Source organism: Crotalus tigris, unplaced genomic scaffold, assembly GCF_016545835.1.
Source record: "Crotalus tigris isolate CLP2741 ecotype Arizona unplaced genomic scaffold, ASM1654583v1 scf7180000017614.5298720, whole genome shotgun sequence".
NCBI classification, from domain to species: Eukaryota; Metazoa; Chordata; class Lepidosauria; order Squamata; family Viperidae; genus Crotalus; species Crotalus tigris.
In genome coordinates, this window is record NW_024096513.1 from 4,208,539 (window position 1) to 4,225,721 (window position 17,183).

Consider the following 17,183-nt stretch of genomic DNA (forward strand, 5'->3'; position numbering starts at 1 on the left):
CAGATAGAGAGAGAAATTGGGAGGATAGATAAATAATAGAGATGGATGGATAGTTGGATATATGGGTGATAGATAGATAGATAGATAGATAGATAGATAGATAGATAGATAGATAGATAGATAGATAATAATGATGATGATAGATAGATGATAGATAGATAATGATGATGATAGATGAAAGATAGATAGATAGATAAATAGATAGATAGATAGATAGAAAATGATGATGATAGATAGATGATAGATAGTTATGATGATATAGATGAAAGATAGATAGATAGATAGATAGATAGATAGATAGATAGAAAATGATGATAGATAGATAGTTATGATGATGATAGATGAAAGATAGATAGATAGATAGATAGATAGTTAGATAGATAGATAGATAGATAGATATAGATGATAAATAGATATAGATGATAGATATAGATGATGGATGGATAATAAAGAGATAGATTAAATAATAATGATAGATGAATGAGTGGATGGATGGATGGATAATGATAGAGAGATGAGAGAGAGATAAATAGAGAGATGATGGATGAATAAATAGGTAGCTAGATCATAGGTAATAAATAGAGAGCTAATAGAGAGATATAGTTATAGAGAGATCGATATGGAGAGATTATAGAGCTGATGGATGGATGCAAAGAGATATACATAGAGTGAGATATATATATCTCACTCTATGTATATCTTCGTGCTCCTAGAAGCATGAAGCCGAACACACCAGCCTGAAGATGATGAATGGGACTTGGATATATATAGTACCTATGCATGCCATAATCAGAAAAACCCAAAGCACTGTAATTTTCAACAGAACAAAGAACTTTCAAGTCAGGGGAAAACAGCTTACAAAAATATGTGTCCTGGCAGAAATGCTTAGAGATTCCTTTTGTATTTATACTGTGAATCGAGAATGAAAAGAAATAACTGTCACGTCAGATTAAGGGAGAATTTTTTCGTCCATCTCTCCATCTATGAATCATCTTTATGAACCCAGACAATATTGTCTGATCAAAGAAAAGCAAGCCAGATCCTTTCAAAGAAAGGAATGGATGGTTGTTTGAACCTCCAGCCGTCTTTAGCTGGATCACAGCCTTAGATCAGTGTTTCCCAAACTTGACAATTTTAAGGCATGTGGACTTCAACTCCCAGAATTCCACAGCCAGCAACGCTGGCTGTGGAATTCTGGGAGTTGAAGTCCACATGCCTTAAAATTGTCAAGTTTGGGAAACACTGCCTTAGATCATGGATCCTTTTTCTGTGGGGTTTTCCCTGTGTTCAAACACCTTCAGCCCACACTAATACACCCCACTTTCTGTGGATTATTTTGCTTTTGGCATCTTGACATGTTCTCTTTTGGGCCACAGACATCTCCTCCTCGCTTCACTTATAGAACATATCTTAATTTTCAATCCCAAATCCTGTTTCTCTTTCCCCAAAACGCTCTCAAAATGTGAGCTGAAACCCATGAGAGGCTTCAGTGTGTCTCCAGCCCCACCTTCAGGACAGAGGCTGAACTGCACGTCTTGGACCTCATCAGAAGAGGCTCTGACCTTCCATAAGGAACAAAATATGATTTGTACCCGTGCAGGCTGTCAAAATAGTATAAATCCCTAGTAGGCAATTAGGGGTTGGGCGTAAATTTCAGTGACTGGTTTCCGTAAGCTCACACAAACCGCTATTGCATTTATATTGAGATGGCCAATGAGAATTAGGCAGCAGGAACGGGTGTTTCAAGGATAAGCAGTGATTTTTGTAATAAAAATGGAGTTTAGCAACTTTGGGGAGATTACTTGGTTGTCTGAAATCTATCCTGGGTTTGGAAAAGTGTTCCTCACCAAGGTGTGTTTTCTACTGCCTGCTTCCTTGCAGCCCTCCCCGGTTCTTCCCTAGGGTTCACACTATACAGTTACACAGGAAGTTGCGAATTTAGTTTAATCTCAGTTTCTAGATTGTGGTGTGAACCAGACTTGGGAGGGGGGGAGGGATAGTTAATGATTCAGTGTAGTGTAGATAGCCAGAAAATGTATTGTATAGAGTGCAAAGCTGTGAATAATAAAGTGTAAACACAGATTTTAGAACTCAAAAGAGGGGCCATTTGCCCAGCTCATCCCCCTGATATCTTTCTCTAAACTCAGCTTCTTATTTAGGGTGCCTGTTGAACAATTTTTCCTAGTCTGGTGTGTGTGTGTATGTGTGATTTCTACTGGTTTGCTCTGTTTTAACTGCTGATATAGCTAACTAGGTAGTCAGTTTGGTCTAGTGGTTAAGGTGCTGGTCTCAAAACTCACTCAAAGGTGAGTTCTAGTTCCACTTTAGGCATGAAACCTATCTGGGTCACTTCTGGCAAATCACCAGGAGACCGTGAGTTCTAGTCCTGCCTTAGGCATAAAAATCAGCTGAGTGGAGATGGACAAATTAACAAGAGATAAAAGAGATAAAAGAAAAAGAAGACACAGAGTACTATATAACATGGAACAAGTGGTATGACTGGTTGGAGACTAGAAATAATAGAGGAGAATACATGTGGAAAGGTCAAAAGTGAAAATATGTGTATAATAATGTATAATAATAATAATATGAATTATTCTTAGTAAGAAGTAGAACATGAAGGAAGAAAAATGTAAATAAGAAACAACGGCAATAAGGACAAATGTTCTAAAGAAGAATAAGGGAGGAAATGTAAATAATAGAAGATTACTGTTACGTAATCACTGTTAAAAAGGGGGGGAGGAGTATATACTGTGTGTATGTGTGTTATGTTTTGCTTTGTTTTGTTTTGTTGGTTAAAAAAAATCAGCTGAGTGATTATGGGCCGATTACCAGGAGATGGTGAGTTCTAGTTCTGCTTTAGGAATGAAAGCTGGTTTGGTGACTTATGGGCCGATCACCAGGAGACGGTGAGTTCTAGTTCTGCTTTAGGCATGAAAGCTGGTTTGGTGACTTATGGGCCAATCACCAGGAGACGATGAGTTCTAGTTCTGCTTTAGGCATGAAAGCTGGCTGGGTGACTTTGGACCAATCGCCAGGAGATGGGTAAGTTCTACCCCCAGCTTAGGCAAGAAAGCCATCTTGGTGATCTTGGCTCACTTGCCCTCTCTCAGACCAACCCACCTCACAAGGTTGTGGTTATGGGAAAACAGAAGGAAGAAGGAGTATTAGATAAGCTTTCTGCCTGCAGTTCTTCATAAAAAAAATAATAAAGACAGGATATAAATAAAAATTCAAAGTGCTATGCTTGATACATTTCTAAAGAAACTCTAGAGCAGTGTTTCTTAATATCAGCCACATTAAGGTGGGTGTCCCAAAGGTGTTTATTCAGGAAGCAACTGGACTTTCTTGTTTTTCTTTGAAGATGTGTCGCTTCTCATCCAAGAAGCTTCTTCAGCTCTGACTGGATGGTGGGGAAGGGAAGGATTTATACTCCTTGCAGACAGCCGGTTATTTGCAATGTTTTAGAGAGACACTGAAGACATTTGAAGGTTTACCTGTGTCCTCGGGGTCACAGGGAGTATGAAATAGATTTCCAGAAAACATTGCAAACTACAGGAACCATTTGTGCTTCAGTTTGAGATGCAGATAACACAGACTCATCCCCAACGGCCTGCGCCTGTCTTCAACGGTAAAGGGACACAGGTCAGAAAACATCCTGCAGCCAAGAAAGCTCCACACATCTGCACTATTTAGGTGACCCTGAGGACACAGATGAACCTCCAAATGGCTCAACGACTCTCTAAAAGATTGCAAATGACCAGCTGTCTGCAAGGAGTATAAATCCTTCCCTTCCCCCACCACCCCGTCAGAGCTGAAGAAGCTTCTTGGATGAGAAGCGAAACATCTTCAAAGAAAAATAAGGAAGTCCCGTTGCCTCTTGAAAAAGCATCTTTGGGACAACTACAACCTGGATGCCTGAGAATCTCCATAGACATTAAGATGGGTGGACTTCAACTCCCACAATTCTCCCAGCCATGAGGGAGAATTGTAAGGTGGAGAAAAACCACTCTAAGTGCATTTAGCAGGGTAGATTACATGTTCTCTGCAAAGAGAGATGTCTCTGTCAGTGTTTAAAATGTACAGTAAGGAGATTAAGTGACACACAGAAACACACCCTGGGAAAATCTGGACTTCACATCAATTACTGCAGACATTCCAAGCCATCCCCAAGGCAAATCCTCCTCCTCCTTATTCATGTGGAGCCACACATTTATTTAGGATATATTTAATTGTCCTTTAACAAAAGCCCCTAGAGCAACATAAAATAACATGATAAAAGTAATAAAGAGCTAAATGGAAAGAGGCAGTCAAAAAAAAAAAGAAGTTAAAATGAAATCAAACCTGCAGGACAGATACAAGGAGTGGGACATCTGCTGGCATTAAGACCTACGATATTCAGGTAAAATAATCAAAATGACATCAAGGTGGGTGTCAGGTGGGTCTGGCTGAGAAGAGGCTGGGTTTCTCCACCATCTGGACTCAACAAAAGGGTTTCTTGCCTTACTGTCTTTGGCCAATCATTCAACAAGAATAGAATTAGAATTAGAATGAATAGAATAGCATAGAATAGCATAGCATAGCATAGCATAGCATAGAATAGAATAGAATAGAATAGAATAGAATAGGATTAGAATTAGAATAAGAATAGAATAGAATAGAATAGAATAGAATAGAATAGAATAGAATAGAATAGAATAGAATAGAATAGATTAGGATTAGAATTAGAAAGAATAGAATAGAATAGAATAGAATAGAATAGGAATTAGAAATAGAATAGAATAGAATAGAATTAGAATTAGAATTAGAAATAGAATAGAATAGAATTAGAAAGAATAGAATAGAATAGAATTAGAATTAGAAAGAATAGAATAAGAATTAGAATTAGAAAGAATAGAATAGAATAGAATAGAATAGAATAGAATAGAATAGAATAGAATAGAATAGAATAGAATAGAATAGAATAGAATAGAAGCTGGAAGGGACCTTGGAGGTCTTCTAGTCCAACCCCCAGCTCAAGCAAGAGGACCTATACCATCTCAGACAAGTGACTCTCTAGCCTCTTAAAAATCTCCAGTAATGGAACGCCCACAATTTCTGGAGGCAGGTTGTTCCATTGGTTAATTGTCCTCACTGTCAAGAAGTTTTAATTCCAGGTTGCTTCTCTCTTTGTTCAGTTTCCAACCATTGTTTCTTGTCCTGCTTTCTGGTGCTTTGGAGAATAACACCACCTCCTTGTCTTTGGGGCAGCCCCTCAGTGGATGGGTGATATTTTCAAGGAAAGATAAAAAAAAGTGTTCCACTGCAACAGGCAAGGCATCAAAACTTTAAACATCCATATTCTACTAAAAATGGATCTTTCCAGGAATGTGTGGCCTCAGTTCACAACAAAACTGCTGCCTCTCCCGCCTATCTGCCTATTGAGAGGCTCATAAAGACGTGTGACCTCATCTTGCTTGGACTGTTCTCCATCCAGCTCTGTTTCCTTTGGATGCTGTTTGATTTGGGAAGAAATAATGGATTCTTTCTTTCATTATGCTTTTTTAGAAATGTATGGGGCTGCTGCTATCCATTGCCTTGCCTTATTTGGCAAGGGTGGGCTAAGTTGAGACGTCTTTTTCTACCTGGTGTCAGAGTGAGAAACTCAGTTTTCCAAACTATCCCCTTATCATCTGGAGAAAAAAGCTCTTATAAATTCAGAGGGCAAGGAATTCATTGTTTCATTTGCACATAACGAGCCAAATCCTGTATGATGAATGCATTGCCCTATTTTCTGCAGTAAGCCTCTAATATGCAAAGGAACCACTAGGGGCAGTGTGTACTATAAGTTCAATTCACTGTTCTATTTTCCCTACTCAGCCTAGATAGAATATGCTAAATACACACCGTGAGGTAGTTACACCTTCTATAGCTTCATTATTTAGCCTATTATAGCTCTGTAGCCTGCAATATCCATGTGGTTCATCAGGGGGAAGCATTTCCATAGGATAAATATTATTTTGCCTATTTTTTTCACTGAACTGGCAAAAGGCGAGTGAGAAATAATAATAATAATAATAAAGTTGGAAGGGACCTTGGAGGTCATCAAGTCCAACCCCCTCCTCAGGCAGGTAACCCTATATCATTTCGGACAAATGGCTGTCCAGTCGCTTCTTAAAAACTTCCAGTGTTGGTGCATTTACTGCTTCTGGAGGCAGGTTGTTCCACTGGTTAATTGTTCTAACTGTCAGGAAGTTTCTCCTTAGTTCTAGGTTGCTTCTCTCCTTGATTAGTTTCCATCCATTGCTTCTTGTCCTGCCTTCAGGCGCCTTGGAGAATAGCTTGACTCCCTCTTCTTTGGGGCAGCCCCTGAGATATTGGAAGACTGCTATCCTATCCCCCCTCGTCCTTCTCTTCATTAAACTAGACATACCCAAGTCCAGCAACCGTTCCTTATATATTTTAGCCTCCAGTCCCCTGAGGAAACGAAGAAAGTCCAGTTGCCTTTTGGAAAAGCACCCGTGGGCCTTAACCTATGATCTGAAGTCGTCCAATTTTGTGATCTTTTTTTGCCACAGTTCTTTAGAGACTCACCGCAGTTGATAAAGGAATCATGCGGTCATTAAGCAAATTTGACTTCTCCCGTTGACTTTACTTTTTGGAAACTAGCTGGGAAGGTCACAAAAGGTTATTAAGGAACCCTAGGACATAATACATGCTGGTTCCCAAATGCCCAATTTTTGATCATGTGACCATAAGATGCTATGGTGGTCATAAGTATGAGAACCAATCATTTTTCAGGGCTGTTGCAACTTTGAATGGTCACTAAACAACGGTTGTAAATCGAAACACGTGATTGTAAAGAAATGGAAAATGGTTGTCCTCCTAACAAAAAACATGGAACTTGTCTCTCCAAGATGGCCTAGCGCCAGAGCGTGGGAATTTGGCCAAGTTTTAAAAAGAAAACAATTTTTAAAAGGAAGACAAGGAGAAATCTAGGAAATTACAGGCCAATCATTTTAACATCAGTTCCAGGAACATCAGGAGAAACAATTACACTTACAAAAATAACTCCTACAGAGGAAGAGTCTTTTCTGATGGAAAACCATCACTGAACGTTGCAAAGACTGAGCTTGCCTCGCAGGCAACGGGCACGGGAGTAGAGGCAATCCTATCGGTGTAGGATGGTTTCATTTTCAAAAGGTCTTTGAACTGAGTTTGCCTGGAGTGAACTAAATTGTCCATAGCTGGGAGTAAAAAGAAACCGAATCTGCTGAAAGTTTCAGTGCTTCTTAATTTTTGTGGGAATTTTATTTATTTCTTTAAAGCATTTCTGTAGCACTGCATATAACATACAGTGATATATAAAGTGAAATATATCACGTTTTATATATATATATATAGAGAGAGAGAGAGAGAGATTTTCACGGGTGTTTGTATGTAGGTGTTTGGTTATTCTAGGCAATTGCTCCTAGAAGCAGGAAGCCGAAAACACCAGCCTGAAGATGACGAATGGGACTTCGTCAAAACGTCGCCAAGACACTTCCAATTTGACGCGGGAGAAAACCCGAATAACCGAAAACTTAGCTTTCACCAGCATCTGCTGGCATCGTCAGAGTTTAAGTCAGGATTGAGGGAACACGTTCTTATAGTCTCTGCAAAGCCAATTGTTTAGCTAACTAGCGTGTTACGGGTCTATTCAGCTCCTTCAATCCTGGCTTAAACTCTGACGATATCAGCAGATGCTGGTGAAAGCTATGTTTTAAATAAATTTTTAGTCTTGGTGATCTGTGTTTTTTTTATTTTGAATATGAATATACCCAAGACTCATATTTTTAAGACTATCTATCTATCTATCTATCTATCTATCTATCTATCTATCTATCTATCTATCTATCTATCTATCTATCTATCTATCTATCTCTATATCATCTATATCTATATCTATCTATCTATCTATCTATCTATCTATCTATCTTTGTAAAATAACATTGCATTATATGTAATGTTATAGCAGTAATGTTCGAACCTAGAGCCATTTGTTTAGAGGCCATGCAAAGTTACAAAGGGCCGGGAAAATGTGACTTATAGCCAGTCCTCACGTAACTGTCCCAACATTCCCACGATCACATGTTCAAAATTTGGGCACTCCGTCCTGGCATGTCTTTACGGCAGTTGCAGCATCACCTGGTCACCATTTCTCACATTCTCAGCCAGTTTCTGACAAACACAGTCCATAGGAAAAGCGAGGTTCGCGTAACAAGGGCAGCGATCCTCTTATCCCCCTGGGCAAAAAAGATCATAACATCAGGCAAGACCACTTTGCTTAACAACATAAAGTCTGGTCCCAGTTGCGCTCGTTAAGTTGAGGACTACTTGTGTTTGTGTTTGGGCCTGCATGCACGTACATGTGCATAGAGAGTGATGGGACAAACAAACTGTGACTCCTTGCCTATTTGTGTTGGCTTTGTGAGCCCCAATTAAGTGGTCAGCGTTCAAAATTACGCTCAAGAACAAAACAGATCCTTCCCTGCAGTTTGAAACAAAGTGGAGAGGAGGAAGGGGCCTCTGCAGCCTGCCAGAACACACTAGCGCACACGTAGACACATACATGTACATATGCACACACAGAGAAACATGCACAGACCCACACACATGCATGCACATAAACACATCCCTTTGTATTTGCACACAGATACACACACACAGCCCCAGATACAGCCAATGCTCCGGGTTGCCCTCTTTTGGCACTCAGGGCTGCAAAGGAGGATTTCCAAGCATAACAGGAAGTGAGACAAAGGCAAGAGACTTTATCTCGGCGCCCAGCTTCCCAGACCTGGACTTTCCACCCGTGCAAAGCATTCCAATGCGGAGGAAGGGGGCCAGGTTCGCAAGTCCCCCCCCTTCCTAAGGGAGGAATTGAACCGGGCGCGAGGTGTGCAGGGGATGAAGAAGCTGCTTCTGAGCTTTCACTGGTGGTGACCCTTGCAATTTGGTTTATTGGCAGAACCATGTTTGAAGTTCCTCCTAAGACACCGTGGTCTGCTCTAATCCACACTTAGAATACTGCATCCAGTTTTGGTCACCACGATGTAAAAAAGATGCTGAGACTCTAGGACAGCGGTTCTCAACCTGTGGGTCAGGACCCCATTTGGGGTCGAACGACCATTTCACGGGGGTCGCCAAACAACGCAGTCCGCCATTTTTTTCCCCCTTTTCCTTATCTGTGCTACTCCCTTTTATTCTATTGGCTTTTGAAAGCCAACAGAATAGACTCTCTTGAATAGAGTCTAATTCTATTGGCTTTCAAAAGCCAATAGGAATTGTCCAGGCTGTCTCTGCCCTGCTGAGCCCGCCAAAAGTCCCGTTCTGCAAACGGTGCTGCACCAGTTGAGTAGTCCTTGACTTACGACCAGTTGAGTAGTCCTTGACTTATGACCAGTTGGGGGTCACGGCATTAAAAAGGTTGAGAACCACTGCTCTAGAAAGAGTACAGAGAAGAGCAACAAAGATGATTAGGGGACTGGAGGCTAAACCTTACAAGGAACGGTTGCTGGAATTGGGTATGTCTAGTTTAATGAAGAGAAGGACGAGGGGGGACATGATAGCAGCGTTCCAATATCTCAGGGGCTGCCCCAAAGAAGAGGGAGTCAAGCTGTTCTCCAAAGCACCTGAGGGCAGGACAAGAAGCAACGGATGGAAACTAATCAAGGAGAGAAGCAACCTAGAACTAAGGAGAAACTTCCTGATAAATAAGAACAATTAACCAGCGGAACAACCTGCCTCCAGAAGCTGTGAATGCTCCAACCCTGGAAGTTTTTAAGAAGAGACTGGACAACTATTTGTCCGAAATGGCACAGGGTTTCCTGCCTGAGCAGGGGGTTGGACTAGACGACCTCCAAGGTCCCTTCCAACTTTATTATTATTATAATCCAGATGTAACAGTGGCATTTTCAATTATTTCATTTATCCTATTTTTATTTATTTTATTTTTTTGCAAGCCAAACATTCCAGTCTGGATAAAAACAGGCACATCGGGAGTTTTAGCCTTTCTTTCCCTTTTGCGGCCAAAGAAAATGTACCCTTGCATTCCACTGCTTGTGTTTGACGAAGGGAGCCCTGACGTGATGGGAAAAACTCGAAGCTTGGAATCCTCATCACAAATTTATCGCGCTCCTGAGGGAATAAGCAAACTATGAACCGAATGCCAATTTTCCTAAGGCGAAGCTCTCCTTACGTCTCCCACTTTCACTTCCTTCGCCCTTTTTATTTACAGCAGGTGGCAGCACTAAGTCAAAGCGGCCTGAGCCTCAAGCAGGGTGACCAGCAAAGAACTGTACAAAAATTTGGAAAGCATCCTAAAAGGAAGGCGGGGAGAAGCACATCTGAATCACCAAGAAAGCTACATAGGTATGTCACCAGGAACCAGCTCAGCTCATAGGGCTTTCCCTTTCATTGCATCCACGATCTATGACAAGCCAGGATCTTTCTCTCTCCCATTCTCTCTTGCTCACTCTCTTTTAAGTAGCGTCTCTATTTATTGTCTATCTCTATTTATCTATCATCGTTCTCTCTCATTCTCTCTCTTATTTATCTATCATCTCATCTAGCTTTCTCCTCTCTCTATATCTCTCTATTTCTATCTTTATTTATTCTCTCTCTCATTCTCTATCTATCTATCTATCTATCTATCTATCTATCTATCTATATCTAATCCACAGGTCTCAAACTCGCACATGATGTGTTGCGACGTATTGCAACTTTTTTTTGCACTGCTGGAGCTGGGGTGGGTGACATCCCTTATCAAATCTATTTATCATCTATCTCATCTCTCTATCTAGCTTTCTCATCTTTCTCTCTCTCTCTCTCTCTCTCTCTATATATATATATATATATATACATTCCCTTTCTCATCTCTATCATCTCTATATTTTTCTTTCTCTCTCTCTCTCTCTCTCTCTCTCTCTCTCTCTCTCTATCTATCTATCTAACTATCTCTATCTATCTATCTATCATCTTTATTATCTCTCTCTCTCTCTCTTAATATTTCTACTTCTGCCATCTAATGCTAATCTATATTCATCACATTTTCATGCTTCAATGCTTTTGTAAAAATTCAGTAGTTCTTCAGGGAGAAAAGGAAAAAAAAATTCTTTACAAATAACTTTCCCAGCTCATCAACTACTAATTCTATAAGCTTTAAAAAAAACCTTTTAGCCTAATCATCACATTTAATTCAGGAAGGGACCTAGATAAAACTTAGCTGGGAATCTAGGACAGGGTTAGAAACTAATCACACACAATCCTTGCAACATCTTCGATGCGCTTTATTCACAAGTAACAAGTAAACAGAAGCAAAATAATAAATACCGAAAGGAGAATTGAACTGCAGATGTTTCATGCTTAGCCAAGATAGCAATATTTCTCTTTTCTTAGGAATGAAGAGTTTTACCCAATAAAAAAGGTTTTTTTTTTTTTTTGGAAATGACATTTACTACCTGGGGAATTTGGAAGAGGGGAATTATGTTGGAGATTTGCTTATTCACTCAGGTGTCAACTTTGATTAGTGAGCAGGAAGATTCAGACGTTAAGTGAGGTTAGTCCCGGGGAGACGTGAGACTTCTAAAACATCCAGGGTTGCAGACATAGACTGTGAAGTTGAAAATAAATCTGAAAAAGGTCAATTGTCAGCTACTTCCATAATGTAGCCAAGGAAACTACACAGGTACATCCTAAGGGTCAGATCAGAGCTCAGCTGAAACGATATTTTACCCTTTGGACACAAACATTGATCCAAACTTCTAGAGTACAGCAATGGACAGAATAGAGCAGTAGTGGTGAACCTATGGCACGGGTGCCAGAGGAGGCACTCAGAGCCCTCTCTGTGGCCACGTGCGCTGTCGCCACAGTCCTAGGACTTCAGCTGGGTTTTATAAAACCTTTTCGCTTTAGGCCTCCGCCACCGTATGCAAAAAAAAAAAAAAAAAAAATTCAATCAGTCAATTTCAACTTCTTGTAGGGAAAAAAAGATCTTGCAAAGTTGGAATTGATTGAACGTTTTAGTCCCACCCAGTCTGCCGTTACCACCGCAGCCGTGCCCACCCAATGGGCCACGCCCACCCGGCACTCGACGATGCATAAGTGGGTTTTGGGTTGCAGTTTGGGCCATCACTGGAATAGAGAGTTAGGCTACCATGAAGGTGCTTACTCCTTGCCAAACTAAGTGGCTACAAAACCAACCTAAAATGGAATTATGGCTGCCTATGGATGGGGGTTGCATGTCTGCAGCCCTGTTTCAATTCACCTGAAGGAAATTCATCTGGATTGTCAAATGAAGGCCAATTAGATGAAACAATGTTTTTTTTTTTTTTAAAGTCATAAAAACGCCCCTCACTGGAAAAAGCTATATACTAGAACAGGACAGATTCAAGCTCAGCCTGAAAAGCTAATTTTCTACCTCGGCTTCCACAATTATGCTTCAGCAGATCTGTTACAAATCCAGCAGCTGCATTTTATGGATCATGCTTCATTGGATTTGTTTTTCATTTGATATTGTTCTTAGCATAGGGTGCAAATCCAGCCTGTGGGCTTTCCACCTATTGTTCCAATCCATAAAATGGGTGTTTTCAGTAACTAAGTTGAAAGCATCAAGTTCTTCTTCTTTTTTTTTCAAATGCATGCAGCTAAGCAGCCCTTCAGACCAGCTTCTAATTGCAGCCTTGACTTGTCCGTTCCTTTCCCCCCCACCAGGACAACTAGGCTGAGATTCCCCTAATCTCTGCTTTGATCAGGTATTAGGAGAGGAAGCTCCACTTTCTCCCTTCATCCTCACATAAAAGAGTTTTCCGGCTCCATGGAAGGGCTGCTAACACAGGCACTTCTTCCAAAGCTCCCCGCCTCGGTCATGCGTGAACACGCGCCTTCTAATGCGCTTTTTTCCGCTTCTTTCACACAAATGACAGCCGTTCGGTGTTGACATTGGCGCCTGCAAAGCTTGCAGAATGGGACAAAACCAGCCTGCCTAGCTGGCCGAGGGCCTTCCCTTTCAACAGCCTTAAGTTCTCAACAAAGGGCCCATAAGCCAAGGAAGGCTTAGCAGCGAGAGAGTCTCACGCCCGGCGCGGAAGGTGCAAAGACAGGCATCAAAAGCCAAAAGAGAGAGAGAGACAGAAAGAGAGGAAAGGCAGTAGACCAAGAGTGGCTTCAGGCAGGAGGATAAAAGTTTTCACTGTGGATCAGTGCCGGGATGGTGCACCAGATCATTGAAGTGAGCAAAAGTTGGTGTTTGGCTGTGCGGCAGGGAACTGGAAAAAAAAAATCCATGGGAGTTGAACCCAGGCAGAGGAGACAGAAGGAAAACAATTCCCTCCTATTTTCCAGTTTAGATGGGCCTAAAACAGCTGGCCTGGGGGCTGACTTCAGCTTGTCCTTGGAAAGTCAACTGAGGGACTTTCCACTCAGCTGCCAATACCGTGATGGAATTGCATTGTTTTCGGAGCAGCAACACCTCACGGTGGGCTGAACAAGGAAGCTTAAGAAACACAGGAAGTCCTCCTTCCATTGTGGTGGACACACAAGGCAGCTTGACCTCATCCTGGTGCTCTCCAGAGATTTGTGCCTTCACGTCCATAGATGGCCACGTTAAAAGTTATGGGGCTCAGAAGCCCAACATATCTGAAGAGGACTGTTGGAGAAAGGCTGGTGTTGCCTAAAAGGTATCTCAGATACTTACTTCACTTCGATTACTTGGATTATTGCCTTGAGCAGAGATTAAATTAGAAGACCTCTAAGCTCTGTGATTCTAGGTTCTAAGATAAGATGGGCAAGAAAGAACTTGTAACACAATGGTGGGGAATCAAAATCAAGCCTGTCTCCCCCAATCTGGTCTCTCTCCAAATGGGTCGATTTCAGCCTACATAGCTATTCTTGAGAACTTAGTACACATAAAATGAGGCAAGGTTACTTTTATCTAGTTGTGCCCGCCATTTTGGAGACAGCGGCCATTGCTACACACATGCCTGCTAGGATCAGAAATCCACTCGTCTGTAGATGTACTACCTGAGATGTTTGAAAATTTGGCCCAAGAAGATGACAACTCTTTATTTTACCACGGTTGCCTCTGGGGAAGGTCAGACCAGAGATGTCATCACTTCCAAGAAGGTTCTGTCAAGTGGAATCACAGAAAGCACTAAAAAAAAAAAAACCCCAAAAATGTTGGTTGGTCTCCCAGTCAGAAAGTTACTTCAGATCACCTGCAACTTTCCATCCTTGGTAGAGAATCCTGGCAAGGTTTGCTTCTGATATCTCCAGGATCACTCTGGTTGTGAGCACCTGAGCCATGCAGAACAAAATTGGGTGTCTTCTCTTGGTCCCTTTCAAGAAACTGCAGGCATTTTGGTAGTCATTCCAGAAGTTCTCAGGGTTTTTTTTCCCCCACCACCTGAGGAAGAACTTTCTGGGTCCAAAATCCACGTGAGGGTTCTAGGCTTCCCCAGAACAACGACAAAGGCTGCTGTCTTTGGAGGCCAAACCCATAGTCGTTACGTTCTGTGACTGTTCTAGATACCAGATGCTTTGAGGAGGAGGAGAAGAAGAAAACATAGGGCCAACAGAAGGAAAGACGTTCTTCATGGTATCATAATGCAAGGCTGCAGAATCCAGTCTCCTCATTTCTTGTGGTGGTGCATATCTTCCATTCCAACCCGGCCCCAGACACCCACCACGAAGGATTCAATCTCGCACTCATTGGTCCCTCTGGCAATGCGGAAGTAGCCGTGCTCACCCCACGCCTTGCCCCAGGAGTTGGCTGCAATCTGAAGACAGGGATAGAATAGGCTATGAAAAGGGGTTTCCAGCAGAAGAGCATTGGTGTTTGTCTAATATTGGAGTTGTATACTTTTGTAGACTTTTTTAAAATGCTTACGACAACCCTGGAGCACAGGTCACCAGGGAACATTGGTCACTGGTGAGAGGGAGTTTGACCGAGTGGTTAAGGCAGCAGGATAGGAAGACGCAAACTGTGAGTTTTGGTCCCACCTTAGCTAGTTGGATGGCTTTGGACCAGTCCATCTCTCTCAGCCCAACTCATCTGACAGAAGAGAAAGATGTGTTGTGTATGCTTGCTCTCTTTTGAGTTATTGGTCGAAATAATAAAGGCAGGATATAAATAAAATAACTAAATAAACTAGTGCAGTATTGTGTCTATGAACATGAATTTGGCCAAGCTGTAGGAGACGGGAGGACAGGGGAGGCTGGCATGCTATGGTCCATGGGGTCACAAAGAGTTGGGCGTGCCTTAGCAATTGAACAACAACAAGAATGATGCTGAAGATGCTGGATGTCATCTCAGCTGGGGGGTGTTGAGTAAGAGGAGCAAGGAAGAAACACATAATAGCATGTGTGTGATGATCTCATCAAGCCATTACCTTGATTTGTGTAATTACCTTGATTTGTAGATACTGGGACCAGTATGTAATGGTCCATAGTATCTTTGAACAGTCGCTAAGCAACCAGTCATAAGTTGAAGCTAAGAACAAGTTCTGCTCACTAAAGGAATCCAGTTAGGATAATAGGCCAGATTTTTTTCAGAAGTGTAATAATTTCCAGATGTATGGCCCTCAACTCCCAGAATCCTTAGAATTGCCTATGCTGGCTGAGGATTCTGGGAGTTGACGTCCGCATGGCTTAAAGTTACCAAGATTGAGAAACACGGATCTAGATGGAAACCACTGGCTGACCTGATTAAGTGAATTGTGTTGAAGCATGATATTGTGAACTTATTGACAGAAGAAATACATTTACTCTAGTCCTTGGTGGCACTCACCCAATATTTCCGATTTGACCCATCCAGCTTCCGTTCTTCTCCCCATCTGTGGTTAAAAAAAAAAAAAAACCACACAAAACATTTGTTCAACTGCTAACACATCTGTAAGGTTGCAAGATGGAGAAGACAATCATGGAAAAAAGAGGAAGTAGGCAATCTAGTCTTCTCGGGGCTGCCCCAAAGAAGAGGGAGTCAAGCTATTCTCCAAAGCGCCTGAGGACAGGACAAGAAGCAACGGATGGAAACGAATCAAGGAGAGAAGCAACCTTGAACTAAGGAGAAATTTCCTGACAGTTAGAACAACTAACCAGTGGAACAACCTACCTCCAGAAGTGGTGAATGCTCCAACACTGGAAGTTTTTAAGAAGAGACTGGACAGCCATTTGTCTGAAATGGTATAGGGTTTCCTGCCTGAGCAGGGGGTTGGACTAGATGACCTCCAAGGTCCATTCCAACTTTATTGTTGTTGTTGTTGTTATTATTATTATTATTGTTATTATTATTATTATTGAAAACTATACATGAAAATATGGAAAAGAAACCAGAATGAACATAGAACACAAAAATTAAAAAGAAATGCAGACTCAACAGAAGATATTGACAATGTGCCATCATCACAGCTTCAAACTCCAGCAGCTACATGGGTTTTCTTCATGACAATATGTCTCCAATTCCGGTCCTTCAGACCTTCTAACATTGTACCCATCAACCCTATAATAAAGTCCATCCATCTGGCTGCCGATCATCAATTTTTTCCTCTCTTCTTCTACCTTTTCTGGAATGACTGACTTCTCCAGAGACCTAGGACTTCACATAATGTGTTCAAACGAGGAAAATTTGAGTCTCAAGTGAGAATTCTGGAATAATTTGTGATCAGAGGGCCCAACCATTTTACTGTGTGCCCTTAAAATGTAATCATTTTCAGCAAGTTCAGTTGCATATAAATTCTACTAATAAACACAGGTAATCCTTAGTTTATGACCTTCTCTAAGGAAGATGGGTGGTTAATAGGATGGATGGATAAAGAGAGAGAGAGAGAGAGAGAGAGAGACAGACAGACAGACAGACAGACAGAGAGTGCTTACTGAGGGTGGCAAACATTATGTTTCGTTACAAAACTGACATTTGTGGGTGTGTGTACAGTGATTGACTATGTGCAAAGGGTAAATGAAAAATTAATAAGATGTGAGTTCCGGCACCTTTTTTCTTACAAAAAAAGCACTGACAGTAGCTATCTAAAATGAACATGTTGAGATAAATTCATCATGGTGACCAGGAACATAGAGGAGCGAGGGATAAATAAGTGGTTTTACTTTCAGTTGTCAACTTGTCATACAGAAGAAGCAATAGAGCAGGGGTAGTCAACCTTGGCTCTTTTATG

The 17,183-nt window shown here is 41.4% G+C and overlaps 1 protein-coding gene across 2 annotated transcripts in view; it reads right to left on the reverse strand.

Moving 5' to 3' along the window:
* Window positions 1–12,316: 12,316 nt before the first annotated feature.
* Window positions 12,317–17,183, reverse strand: part of TINAGL1 (tubulointerstitial nephritis antigen like 1) — a 30,859-nt gene continuing 25,992 nt past the window's right edge. For both annotated transcript variants that reach the window (XM_039329763.1, XM_039329772.1), the window contains exons 11-12: window positions 15,803–15,848; window positions 12,317–14,792 (exon numbers count right to left, since the gene is read on the reverse strand). In XM_039329763.1, coding sequence (XP_039185697.1) covers window positions 14,646–14,792; window positions 15,803–15,848 — 193 coding nt within the window. In that variant the 3' untranslated portion in view covers window positions 12,317–14,645. The remainder of the gene's footprint in view (window positions 14,793–15,802; window positions 15,849–17,183) is intronic.